Source organism: Prinia subflava, chromosome 12 (genome assembly GCF_021018805.1).
Source record: "Prinia subflava isolate CZ2003 ecotype Zambia chromosome 12, Cam_Psub_1.2, whole genome shotgun sequence".
Lineage (NCBI taxonomy): Eukaryota > Metazoa > Chordata > Aves > Passeriformes > Cisticolidae > Prinia > Prinia subflava.
The window spans coordinates 11,246,290-11,260,626 of NC_086258.1; the positions used below are offsets into that span (position 1 = coordinate 11,246,290).

General features: G+C 37.8%; 1 protein-coding gene across 1 annotated transcript in view; it reads right to left on the reverse strand.

Moving 5' to 3' along the window:
• Positions 1 to 13,946, reverse strand: part of GARNL3 (GTPase activating Rap/RanGAP domain like 3) — a 36,616-nt gene extending 22,670 nt beyond the window's left edge. Inside the window, exons 1-13 of the mRNA XM_063410263.1 lie at positions 13,425 to 13,946; positions 11,846 to 11,915; positions 10,365 to 10,439; positions 8,955 to 9,054; positions 8,405 to 8,523; positions 7,717 to 7,781; positions 5,241 to 5,304; positions 4,976 to 5,002; positions 4,506 to 4,581; positions 3,822 to 3,920; positions 3,158 to 3,261; positions 1,853 to 1,961; positions 484 to 529 (exon numbers count right to left, since the gene is read on the reverse strand). Coding sequence (XP_063266333.1) covers positions 484 to 529; positions 1,853 to 1,961; positions 3,158 to 3,261; positions 3,822 to 3,920; positions 4,506 to 4,581; positions 4,976 to 5,002; positions 5,241 to 5,304; positions 7,717 to 7,781; positions 8,405 to 8,523; positions 8,955 to 9,054; positions 10,365 to 10,439; positions 11,846 to 11,915; positions 13,425 to 13,480 — 1,010 coding nt within the window. The 5' untranslated portion in view covers positions 13,481 to 13,946. The remainder of the gene's footprint in view (positions 1 to 483; positions 530 to 1,852; positions 1,962 to 3,157; positions 3,262 to 3,821; positions 3,921 to 4,505; positions 4,582 to 4,975; positions 5,003 to 5,240; positions 5,305 to 7,716; positions 7,782 to 8,404; positions 8,524 to 8,954; positions 9,055 to 10,364; positions 10,440 to 11,845; positions 11,916 to 13,424) is intronic.
• Positions 13,947 to 14,337: the final 391 nt, after the last annotated feature.

A 14,337-nucleotide genomic window follows, 5' to 3' on the forward strand; every position in this document is an offset into this window, starting at 1 on the left:
AGTTTTTCGGTATGTGACATGTACTCTATTAAAATCCCTAAAAATGAACAAATTTGCTCAGCTACAGCCAAACTGTGATTTGTAAGGACCTGTAGTCCGTGGCTATCACAACATCACAAGCATTATTTAACTTTCATCATCCACATAGTTTACTATGTCTTTGATATCATCAGGTCTGAAAGTTCCCAGAGTCTCTTTCATCATTTTTTATATCTCATCTAAAAAACTGGTTTGGGTTTCCCCCTTAGCTTATGCCAGTTCCAGAATTTAATTTTTCTGATGGTTAGAAGCATGCTACTCATAGCCAGTTTAGTGACATCTGTATGCAGGTCAATATTGCTCTTCAGTTTCTAAGGTTCATTTGGCTTCCTGGCATACAGACAAGTTTGTATGCCAAAGTTTCCCCACTGCCAAAATGTTTTCCCGTTTTTTCTAAACCATCAGTAATTCGTTGTGAAATTATTTGTTACGATCAGCACCTACCTGTAACTATCATTCTGCTTATTATATCTCACTAAAGCAAAAATATCTGCCATATAGTTAAGGAAGTTAATCCAGTTCTAATAAAGATCACATGTATTTCAATAAACTTTTCTTTTTCCTGTAATACATTGCAGATTTAATAAAGGTAAAATATATTATTCAAGTCAATGCAAATATATAAACAATTCTAGACTACGCAAATTTTACTGTTTATAAAGAAGGTTCTATACAAAAATTTTGTTTGATCAGCAGTTTAAAAATCAAGCTACTACGACAGACACATCTCAAGACATACTGGAGAAGTTTGTTTTATTTGTATTTGACATATTTGTGATTAAAAATTCTTTTAGTTGATCAAGCAGTACTGATACTGAACTTTGTTTATACCAAAGCTTCCATAGCAGAAAAGATTCCAATTAAATAATTTAGCCAGCAGAATTATAAGAAAATTGAGAGAATGACTTAAAGTGCAAGTTATACTAAGGCTGATGCTATACTGAAGAGTTACACAGATGTGGTAGACAACTCTTCTTTAGGTTACTCTGATATGTAAAGACTTTTATTATTTTTTCAATCTTTATTCATTTTTCATTCACTCCTAGCAAGTGGATTCTAAGAACATTTAGTCTGCCTGAGAACTAGGTGTAGAATTCTTAAGCTTTGTGATAACTTTTTAAAACTCAGCAACAGAGTATAGATAGAAAATAAGAGTTTTCCTCTTTTCAACCATTTTTCCTCATTTCATTTTATCTAGTGTAACAGGTTAAGGTCTACAGATTACTACTACTGTGACCCCATGATAATCACAAGGGATTGGCTGCTGGATTTGGAATCATACAGTCTTCAAAATGTTTTTAACCAGAAGTCTGAAAAACACAGGCTGTTAAAAAACTGGAGAATATATGGTAAATGGTCTGAAGAATTTGACAAATACTGATCTAAAATACACAAATATTTAAAATAAACAGCATCTAAACACTGAAAGACTATATTGAGTAAAATGCCAAAACTTAACACCAAAATAATTTATATAACTAAGAGAAATATATCTATGAATTTATGTTTTTTGAAAAGGTATAAAATTAAATTTGTAAAATGATACAAACAAACGCTTTCAATAAAAACATGATTTAAAATTCACTTTTCTGCTTTTAGCTTATCTTCTAAGGGACTTAACAAACACTCTTTGATGTTGCAGACTTGGAAACTCCTAGTCAGGCAGCTGAAGGTGAAGAATGCAAGAATGCAACTGTCTTTGTAAAATAATTTTCTTTTCCATAAACAGCATGCAGTTAGGACTTAGAGCAGAATTAAAGTAATATTGATCTTAAAAAAAAAAAATCATTAGAAAATGCCAGGAAAAAGATACGTGTAAAATGAGAGCGAATCATGGATGGCTTAAATGCTGGAGAAGACTCTTCACCTTCCTGAAATATGATAGTGACAATGTCATTTCCAATATGTCGCTTCCTTTCTACCTGGAAAAAAAAAAAGGAAAAGAAAAAAGGAAAAAAGAAAGAAAAGGCAAAAAAAATAAACGAGATAGACACAGTGACTTACAAGACATAAATAAGTATCTTAGCAATTCTGTGACAGAGTAGTAAAACAATGTTCCTAAACTGCAAACAAAAATTACAGTCAGCATGACTGAGGGCAATATAACATCATTACCTAACTATAAGCAAGCAAACCTAGCAATGAAATGATGCATACAACAAGGCAGGTTCTAGAAGAACAAATATTACATATGTTTAGAAAAGCACTCATAGTTTCCGTAATTATTATTCACAAATCGGGCACGGAACATCAAGCACTCCAAAAAAGCAAATCTACCACATGAAATAAAAGGACAAAAAACTCTGGTGCTGAGTTACTCTTAAAAAAAAATTATCCTGATCGGACTCCATTTTCTTCTGTGATCTTATCATCAGTCCAAGCTAAAAGCATGAGAAAACTGACATAGAAACAGAAAAAGTACATTTTAATTATATCATCTAACTATATTACTATAAGAACGCATAATAAATAATAAACCAAATAATTTGTAAGTAATTTAGGTAAATCATTATGGATGTATCATGTACAGTAAGCACATATGCCTATGAAGCTTTTTTCTCCATCATAAATACAAAAAAGGCAATGAAAGACAGCACATTTGAACAAGAATCCACCTAGTTAATCTGTAGGTGTGACAGTACTTCTTTGCTGACAGGATGGTTACCAACATTAACATACTCACAAGGGGAATTTTGTTCAAGCTACACTAATTGCTACTCAAGCAGGAGTTACGTGTTATTTACACGTGAATATTCCTACAATTCACACACAAGGCTAATTTCCAGTTTTCCTAAAATCTTTGAGGTAATAGTTACAGCAGTGAAGCTCTTCAAGTCATCTGAACACCACACTTGCTCAATCACTTGTCAGTGAAGCAATTTAGATCTTCTTCATAAGTATCTTTTGTACCTTAATGGAGACGATAGGATGCATTATTTCTAATAAACATCATGATATTTTCAGCACTGGGTAGAATATTGAGGAAAAAAGCACACAAGTCTCAAGGCTCACAATTCTACAATATAAACAGACAAGAAATCCTTTATTTCTTATAGAGTTTTGGACTTTGTGATTTAACAAATAAATAGGGAAATAAAAAAGAGAGAGAACCACGTACCTGCTGCTTGTTCTCTCTAGAATATGGTAGCATGGTTGAAACATGGAACATAATTTCATGCCCTTGAAAAACTGTATAGATGGAACAGGTTCCTGTTGTATCATCTGCAAGGGAAGACAACATTTTAAGGAGAAGTATGTCCTCTAAGTTTTCTGAAGATCAAAAGATACTTCAAGTCCTTCTACCAAATCTTCTTCAGTTATCCTTTTCTGTCTGATCCATTTTAGCAAATGTCCACACTGCATGCTTCATGTGAGTCCAAACCCAAGTTTGCAACTAATCTGCATATTCACACTTAAAACCTACGACATCTTTCACCTTTCACCTACTCTCCTGATGGGTCTTCAAGCCACAATGTCCTACTATCATGAAGCAAGTAACATTTCAGGTTATTGTTCACCTCATTCCAACTTAAAATTAAACTGTTCACCTTGATAAAACATGTCATAACTGCCTTCCATACCAATTACTTAAGCTGACCTGACTCTTTCCTAGTGAAGCAGAGCATTCAGTACACATATGAGAAAGTCCGTTTTGGGATTGTTTCATAACTATGATATACACGGTATGTGCAGTATGCAAGAAGAAGAAACATTCAGAATGCAGCTCCACACCCGCCCCGCTCCCCCCCACCCCTCCTTTATTGCTTCAAGTGAGTTCTTACTTTTAGTGTCCAGTCCTCCTCTGTAGCCTGACCAGCCCTTCAAAGTAATTGTGTCACCCAGGAGATGCAAAAATCGTTGAAAGCTTTCACTTCCAGTTTCTATATGTGGGAGGGAGAAATGTTACCAAAAAAGCACACAGGTGGTAATTGATGATGTCTTAAAAACAATCAAAATAAGGAAATGGGTCCTGCTTCCAGGACACAAGTTTCAGCTGAATTAGTTTCCTTTCATGTCTTCCAAGCCTGCTGCCTTTCCAGAAACAGCATCCTAACCTTGCAGAACAGGCATCATCACATGACAATAAACAGTGCCATCTTTTGCTAACACCAATGCTGTTCAAGTGCATAGGAGAACGTGATCATGCTGTAAAAAGTGAAAGAACTACAAGCAGTGAGTTAATGAGTCGCCTCCTTCAACCACTGCCTTTTTCTAAATGTTATGTCACAGTCTATTTCCAGAACAGGTATTTCACTGTCTTTCAAGCTGTAACAGGAGGCTTCCTACAGCAACTTCTCACAGAATTAGAAGGCCCTGTGGTACAACTTTTCACCCAACGCATAAAACCCAACAAAATGACTGTTCATATAACCATTACCTCTTGCCTTGCTTCCAGCTGTAGGCACTATCTTCCTTTTTTTTAATTCAGACTAACAACACAATTAAGGAGAAGGTGAAAAACTCACCATTACTGAACATTTCATCATCTGTAAGCTGACCATCCTTAGCATAAAGGACTCCAAATTTAAAATTCACAGATCCCTGAGAAATAAAACCAAATATTGTATGATGAACACACAATCAAACAGAAGACCTAAAAATCCATTTCCTCTAAGGATTTTTATATATGTATCTTTGTATACATCCCACACACCAGAACATACACTTTATACCATCTCCTATATACCATCTCCTAATACATAATTTACTTTTAAAGTTTTACAGTATATCATAAAATTATTAATCTAAGTTGGTGATCTATTATTATAAGGTATTAAGTTGGTGCTTAAAGTTACTTTTGATATCACATTCTAAAAACATTCATTTTTTACTGTAAATCAACAACTGATTTCAAAGTCATCATAAGCACATCAAAATACAAAGCTGTATTCACTGGACAAGTCTGTGACCTAGAACTGGTTAAGTTTATTCTTACCTCTTGCTCTTCCAGAACCAGTAAATCCTGTAAACAAAAACAGTACCTTTAGCACACTCATATTAAAGATTCTACAAGGATGTGTTTATAAGTTTTGATTTGAAACAGCCAGTTCAATGGATAAAGACAGTTTAGGCAGCATTACGTATAATCAACCTTTTTAGCCACTACTGGAAAAAACAAGCTAGTAATATTTACACTTAATTACTTTTATTTCCAGAAAATAATAAAGAAAAAGAACCAAACAAAAAAAGTCACTTCCTACCTTTTGTATCTCAGGATGAAAAATTTCTCTCGGGCTCTTCTCAAATTTATCAAGGCTCATAGCACTGAAATGCAAAAGAAATAGTGCTTTATAAGGCAAGTACACTTCAGTGCTGAACTGCCAATCGATTGCGGTTACAAAATGAATTGTTCAAAGAGCCTCTCTTAAGTGGAATGCTTCTTTCCATGGAAAGAAATGCCATTTCTTTCCCAAAATACTAGCTTCCAGCACTTCCTAAACTTCTTTCATATCTTAAAAACAGAAATTAGTAAGACCCTGTGAGGAGATCAGGTTTAAATTTATTTACTTATAAAGCACAAAGCTCTACTACATCATCCTTTGTTTTGGCTTTAAACATAATTGCCGCAATCATTTTAGGAGGGCTCAATAATCAATTCTATTTTTTGAGTTCTCTCTCTTTTTAAATAATTTAAGGCAAGTCAAACAAAAAATGAGAAGTTCAACATCAAATTCACACAGCAATGATTCACAGGCAGAACAGAAAAGGTATTCACATAAAAAGCAAGATCAACTGCCTCAATAAACAGAAATATCTAATTCATAGCATTTTTTCTTAACTCATACTTCTGCATTTACTATTGTTTTATGTCCCTTCCCCCCACTCCGAACATTAGAGAACTGTACACCGTGTCATGGAGTGTCAAATGCAATATACCTGGGGCATGGCGAACTAACACAGAGGTGAAATGTTTCACTGGTGCTTTTGTTAGATCACAGTGCAGAGATGATTTTCTTTAGTTCCTTTTGAAAGGTACTAAAGTGTTCCAAAGAATTTAGAAAAAAGCCATTTATTAATGCAATCAAAATTCTTTGAGACAGTCTGTACCTAGATTCACATCAGGTGTGAACAGGTTGAAATGTCAAAGGACTATCAATCAGGCCTGAGGGACAGCTAAAAAACCGTAAAAGCAAAAAACAAAAAATTGTCAGGAGTTTTCAGTCCAAGCTGAAGCAGGCAAAAAGGAGATGGCATTTATGCAACTGACTGCATGTGGCACAGACCCTGGGAGAAACAAGGTCTGAAACAAGCCTACCATCTTCCTCTGTAGAATGCTGGAGCATCACAGGATGGAACACATCAGGGTGTTTTAACCACAGAGTTACAACCCCAGCTAACAGACGACAGTTTCCCCACCCTGGGATGCCTGACAAAATACACACTTGTGGGTGGAGCAGAGAGAGAGGCTGGGTTGGAAAGGGATGTTAGGAAGAGTGACTTCAGTGACTGGTTGGCAGACATGGAAAATCAGATGCTTAAGCAGGTCAAGAATGCAGACAATTAGGAACACTATTCAAGCCAAAACGGTAGGCGTTTGAAGAGGGCACTTAGCTCAGCTTGATGAAGAAGATGAAAGGTATCTCAAGTGTTTTCAACTCACCATCTTGACACTCCAAAACAGAGCCCCAGCCCAGGAAATCAGATTTAAAAAGTGAGGCTCAAAGGCCTGACAGCCTCTCAGGCAAATTCAGTAGTCTGGGACCTCTCATAAATCTTGTCCAGTAACATCCAGATCTGCTGGTAGTGACTTCACAGCAAAACACATGGTCTGCTTCCAGAATTCTCCTTCCACATAGGCACTGGCAATGTTAACCGGTGGCCCGGCTTCAATCAAACAAGAGACATTTGTTCCTACTCTATATCGATTACAGGTTTGAAAAACCTGCAAATCACTCAATTATCTGGTACACACTACTTGTTTAGTAAGAGACACTTTTAATGGGTTCCTAGAGAAGCTAAAACCCTTACAGAAGATCCATTTAATGACATTGTCAGCGAGGGATTTGAGAAAACGCACCACATGATGGGATTGTAAAAACTGCAGATTAAATTTGAATGAATGCTTTGAAAACCAATGCTCTGACATTTCAGCTGACTAAATTGTTCAAAGAAATAGAAACAGTGTTGGGTTTGCTCACTTAATATTCTCTTCTACCACAAAAGAGGCAGGGCAGAGTACAAGCATGCTCATACAGACTCTAACTGAGAGTAGGAATTTTCTTGGCTTCACTGTGCATAACACACCCGTAGTGAGACCTAGATGAAGACAATCAGCTAAAGAAATAATTTTTGGCATCTTAACTGCTTGCTTCCTCCTGCTAGGGCCACATATTAACCACCAGTAAAAATCTGCTATTCCTTAGCTCTTTTAATTGTCTAATTTTAAAAGATATTTTCTCTCCATTATTGCAGTTCCACTTAGCACCTGTTTTCCAATTAACTTGAAAATTGTCTCTCTGCTGAAGAAAAAGTGGTAAGAATTTCTCTCCATTATAAGTCTTCACTTTGCCTGTTCAAGAACAGGCTTTAAAACCACTTTTTGCTGCCTTCAATGATTAGGACTTGCAAAACCATTTTTACAGACTTATCATGAAAACCATGAAATAGAAACTCTGAGTTTCAGGAGAAGGTATACAGGCAAATATCTAAACTGGTAACTTATTAGTAAATACATACCTTAATATAGATTTCACTGACAATGTTTTCGTGGGACTGTAAGGGAGACATATTTTCTGAGTACCCTGTAAGCAAGAAAAGCTAGGATATGTTATAGGACATACCAACTTTTTCTGCATATTCAAATAGGAATATTAATAAAATAAAAAAGGAAGAAAACCAAGGTAATTTTGCTTAGCCACATTTACTGCTGATTTAGAGAAAAAAAAATCATGGGTGTTGCAAAGAAAAAAAAATCGAGCCGTGCATGCCTACAGTAGAGTTTTAAATCAACTGCTTGGATAAAAGACTCTCATGGAATATTAAGCGGAAAAAAAGCGAAAACAGCATCAGACCTCTCTATTTTCTTACCATTCTACAAGAAAATCCTAAAAGCAGTACAAAGTTATTGCCTAAACTGATCACAGGACGTAATCATGAACAATTTAGGCATCATTTCTTAAAACAGCAGATGTTTGAACAATTAGAAAATCTGACATTACAGATTTCTGTCAAAAAGTTTAATATAATGTTATCTACAAATTTAGCTTTGTTTTATCTACTACAGTAGAATTAAATGTTCTTATTATATAAAATGAAAACACGTAATAAATACTGGAATTCTAGAGAAAGAGGAAAAAGCATATGATAAACATATCCAAAACAAACAAACAAAAGTCAGAACAGCAGTTAAGTATTTGTTTCTTACCGTTTTTCTCCAAAGTATTGAATGGTATTGAGGAATGCGCTGTTTATTTTGGTCAGACAGTACGACAGACAGAAAGAAAGGGTTCTTCTCCGCATCTGTACCTATATAATTCTGATGAACTGTTGGGAGAAAAACGAGCAGCACTATCAATCCTAAGGAAGACACACCCACTCACTTGTGTGCAGAATCAAAGTGACGTCTGTAAATATATACATTCATACATAAATATATGATTGTCTGCATAAATAACTAAGTACTTACATACAGACATGTAAAAAACCCACCCCAAGAGATAAGTACAGCATTCAAAGCCAAGAAGGATTTCAAAACATCCCTTTTTGGTAGCAGGCGTTTCACTTCTTACAGACACCCATCCTCTGTTTTTAGGTTAAAAACACATGAAACAAGGACTTGTTTCACGTACAGGACAGAAAATGTTTTAATACTAAATTAACACCACACCTTTTTCCATGTTGAAATAATAACAATTCAAAACTACGGTACATTTTCATCGGTCCAAATTCCAATCCATCCGCAAAAAAACAATTACCTTTCCCTAAAAAATACTTGAAGTACCATCTTGTATGATACTCTGGGTTTTCCAAATGCACATCCGTTCTGTGCCATGTACCTGGAGCATAGTCTGTATTCTGAAATAGAATTGGGAGATGGTTACGTTAAATGCCAAGTGAAAAAAAGAGGACAAAATATAGGCAAAAGCAAATAGAGACTGGCTGATTCACCTGAAATTTTAGCTGCACACCTGCTTTTTAAAAAGCAAGGATTTTTCTGAAGTCATTTGGTGTGTGGCTGAAAAAAAAAATTCTCCCTCTCATTTACCCTTTTTTGCAATTTCTCTCTAAGTACATAAGTCTTGCCCTAGTGTACCACTTCTATGGGTAATATCTTGGAATGTCAGTGAAAAGAAGGCCTTTGAATGTGGAATTTGAAGACAAACATTTTTAAAACTTAAATAAATTCATGCCTTCACGTTTAATTTTCTCAATTCTTCCCAAATTACTCCTCAAAGTCTCCTTGCTTGACCAAAGCATGCTTTGGAAGTTCTCCAGTCCTGTTTTTCCTAAATTAAGGTAAAATCCCAAGCATGCCTCAAGTCCTTTCCCACTATGAATTAACATGTGAAGAAAACGCCGTTCTCCATATTCATTCACCACGTGGCCGTTCATCACCCACTCTAAAATCTGTCCTCGATATGAGCTAATCGGCTTTTGAACGGCATGAAACTGAGCTAAAAAGACAGAGGACCAAACATGATCCCTCAAAGAATCAATGCAGAATAGTTAGATTGCTTTCAACTCTGCAGCCAGGGCTGATGCAAGCAGATGATCAGTAACAGTTTGCTGTTACTATTAGTTCAATACACACTTTACCAAAACCTTACAAGTATTTGTAGAATATGAGGTCTTCTTTCTTCCAATACTAAGATGGTATTTACAAATAACAAATTTTTGCAAAGGAAGATAAAACATGAAGGTAAGTGGAAACCTCAGTGTCAACTGGAATAGTTGCAGGGACCCATTGCGAGTTTAGCAGCAAGAAAGATGAAGGGAATGACTCTCTGAGGCTCTGCTCAACTTCTTTCTCTCTTATTTAAAGATAAGCACAGCTGCCAGAAGACAGCTAAGAGTCAAAAAAATGAAGCTAAACCTCATCACGCCAAGGAGCAAAATTTAAAGCACAGAGGTCACCTTGAACATCATAGTACCAACAGGACAGCACATACATAGAGTGATAAACTAGAGACTGGGAAGTGGCATTCAGAGGTATTTTTCTCCTAACATGATCAAGTGAGCAAAAACACTACCAAAACGAAACAAAATGCCAGAATTTTCAAAGTTCTCTTCCTTAGTAAATGACTGCAAGTGCATCTTCCGCAGGTGAAAAATAACTGAAGCTGCATAATTTTTTCAGCTTTCTGTGAGTATTTTTGAGCACTTACCTCACCAGAGGAGCCATTTTCTACACGGAACCGTCCAGCTCTTTGAATGGCTCCATCAGCATCACTAGATATAAGCTATAAGAGAGTTTAACACAGAGGTTCTATTTCCAAAAATAGCCATACGATCAGCAATCAAAGCCTACTACCATTTCTTTTTGTTCCAGGCATCATGACTCCCCACAGAGAAGGGATCAGTCTAGCTATTACCAATTTGACTAAAGATTTTGAACGACCCAGTAAGAACTCTAACAAGGCATGAATGAGATGCTACTGTGGAAAACATGAAGCAAGAAAAGTTAGGTATTAAACATTTAGAAATTTGAAAGGGCAACAAGAACTTTTAAACATCTGTACTCCAAAAATGACACACTTTCATAAAATGCTAGCAGAACTTTTAAGAAAAACAGCCAAGAAACAAGACCATTCATGTGAACTTAACATGAATTTATAAGTATAAATAACTAACTAACTAAATAAATAATATATATAATATATAATATTATTTTATATATATATATATATATATATAATAAAATAATATTTTCCAGCAGAAGATTTTAAGCACGAGGAATGAAAGAGCCTCTTACCAGAATACAGTTTACTTGCATTTTTGGATTTAAACACCGTGTCTTTTATGCAGAATGAATAGAAAGGAAAAAAAGATAGCTGGTGCTCCCACAAAGCCACTTCCAGCAACTAGGCCACCAATTTACACTCAACTTACAAACACATTTGTAAATATACTATCCAAGTACTTTAAAAATCCAACTATAGCTAGTGGAAAACTTGTGATTTCTTCCCACAGTAACACAGCTGCAGTTAATTTTCTTAACTCCTCCCCACCTCTGCTATCCTACAGTAAATTTATGTAATTTCATCATGGCCTTGTAATCAGAATGACAGTGTTTTAACTGCTGACACATTTTCACAGTGGAGAAGAAACTTATACATGAGAAAAATGAAGTGCTCACTTAATCTTTGAGTTTCAAGAAAATACAGAATAACTGATAGATTCTACGGAACTGTTTCCGAAATCCAAATTCTGACTAGTTCATTCAGTTTTAAGCTCTCTCCCACTATTATGAGTCACATACATATAAAATTACATACAAATATATGTACACATGTGAGCATGTATACAGTTTATATCTTACATAACTGCAAGTACTTCATTAAATACTACCCTAATATTTTGCCATCCTCAGATTCTAACAGGAAAAAAGGCTCCATTTCCATCTGAAGGTAAACACAGTATTTATATAACATTGCCTTTCCTGTTACAATGAAATAATAAGGTAGTAAAAAGATCTCCTATCATGGGTCTGATGTACACCTATTCAGAAGCCGCTTTATATTAGCTTATAACTTTCAGGTCTAGGTGACAAAGTATATTTTCCAAACTAGATCCAACTTTTTTACTTGGAAATGAAAACTACTGGAGCTTTGCATTATAAACTGAAGGACAGGCTATGTATACTTACAAGCTCCACAGATCCGTAATGCTTTCTGCTAAACTCTCCGCGTCTGCAACCCAGATCTTCAGAGACAGAGCTGGAATAGAAAGACTTCATCAGTGCACACAAGTCAACTAGCCTTACATTCCCTGCAACCCTATACCCTGCCGTTAAAAACATATCATTTCTGCTGAACAAGTCTTACAGCATATAAAGTCATTGCTGCAAGGAATACTTCTTACAGCATACACAATTTTTAGCAACCATTGCAGTCTGGCTATCACATTACTCCCAAAGGAAATGTCTGTGTCCTGACTGGAAGCAAAAGCTATGATTAAATTAAATACTTATGCATGATGCTACAGAGACAATCTCATAAAAACTAAGCATCTTAGCTTCAATTTACACACAGGTAAGATTCACATTATCACACTATGTGCATAAGCACATATACTCCCTAATAAATTCTTGCCTGCATACCTCTTTGGCTCTCCATTCTCAGTTACCACCAAGATTTGTACTCAACTCTATGACATATCACATCTGCTAATTTAAAAAATACACTGTCGTTAAAATCAATTGTTCACAATAATTTTCTTCATTGCAATACATCCTTCCTCGGTCCTGATCTACATGAGAAAAACAGCTGCTCCAGTTATGACAATTTTAGAATACTTTTTTTCCTATTAAGATGAACCGCCAGCACTGAAGAGGTTAGTTCATCAGTGGCTCACATTAGCTGGGCTCAATAGTTTAACATTTACTTTCATTGCAAAGTATTTAATACAGATGCACCTTTATTCACATGAATATACCTAACCAGCCTAAATGCATTTGTACAGCGTCAACACAGTATATTCCATCGCTCTTTCCCATTTGTCTGGAAACACAGGTGCAGTCCTATAAATGAACAGTAATGACAAAGAGGAGAGAGAACTAGCTACCTGCCATTTCAAGAGAAGCTCCTACAAAACAGTCCTGAAAGTTGCAAAATGAAGCACAGTTAAACGCATTTGCAAATCTAAACATAGACTTTTTGGGATCGTAGAGTCGAATCACAAGTTTTGTCTTTCAGAAGTTCGACACTGGAAAGCACTTTACTTTGTGGGTCGGGAGGGTAGTGGCAGAAGGGGGTGATTTTGCAAATTGCACCTATGTGATCAGAAGGATGCCCCTTGGGCTTGCCATTCTCCTTTTCATCTATATGTTTACTTGTCGGTATCAGTCAACCTACTTTCATTTAAGAAAGAGTCTCGAGCACTAATGCAGTCAGCAATCATGTAATTCAAGTGATATCACCCAGCGCTATCTGCTTGCATGAGCGCAGCGCTGAATACGCTGCGAAACCGACTCTGAGGACGCTCGTCCGGCTCCGCCCACACCACCTGCAGCAGCCCGAGGGAGACGGCTGCAGCTTGGGGGCTCCCGCTGCTCCGCTAGCCCGAGGGCCGGCCGCTTCACACCGCGGGAGCGTCCAGCACCGTTCGCCCGGGCAGCCCCTCCAGCCCCGGTCCGCGGAAGCAAAGCACCGCTTCACTCTCCGCCATCGCCGGTCGCCAGCGCGCCGCGCCCCGCCCCACCCGAGCTTAGCCCCCGCCTCCGGTACCGCTGAGTGAGGCCGAGGAACCGGGTGGACGCCCCTTCGGCGCTGCTCAGCTCCATGCGGGCGGCCAGACGGAGGCTTCACCCCTCCAGCGTCACTCCCGCGGCTCCGTCCCGCGCGGGAGAGGCGCCAGGAGCTCCCCGCGCACATCCCGCTACCCCGGAGCAGGGTCCCGCGCGCCCGCCCCGACCCGCTAACCACTCACACGCCGCGTCGGCCGCCGCGTCGGCCGCTGCGCCACCGGCAGGGCCCGCCGGGAGTTGTAGTCTCGGGCTGCGAGCCGTCCTCTGCCGCCCGGAGCTGCAGTCCCGCGAGGGGAGCGGGTCCTTCGTGCCTGTGCGGGGCGGGACTATGGCCAGCAGCGTCCCTCCCGAATGCCGGCTTTGTAAACATCGAGGTTAAACATCGTTTCACACATCTGCTAAGAGTTTTCCGTGGAAAGTACACCTATTCGATATGCATGCAAGTAGCAGAAACTAGTCAGTTCCAAGACAGCCAAGCGGATAGGTCAGATTTGCTGCGGAATGCTGTTCTCAAGTCCATGTGCTTTCCACAATGCTTTCCATTTACACTATATGACTGAAAGTGAGCTTGCACGGTGACTCACCTGCCAGATGAAAAACAAAGGACTACAAGACACATCTACACAGCATTGTACTTAATACTGAAAAAAGCCAGTCATCAGAGTTTGTCACAGATCTATTATTATAATAAAAATTTTATTTAGAAGCATGAAAATAGAAGTGCCACAATAGCATTGTCTGAAGTGTAGTCAGCGTGCCATTTCATACCAACTGGACATGATGCAGTGGAGAATTTACATGCTTGACTTTCAGCTGTATTGACCAAGCGAGTGAGCCGTGCAGCAGTGGAGAGCGAGCTGTTGTGGTGGGTCTGTGAGCGCTGATTCCAGTCG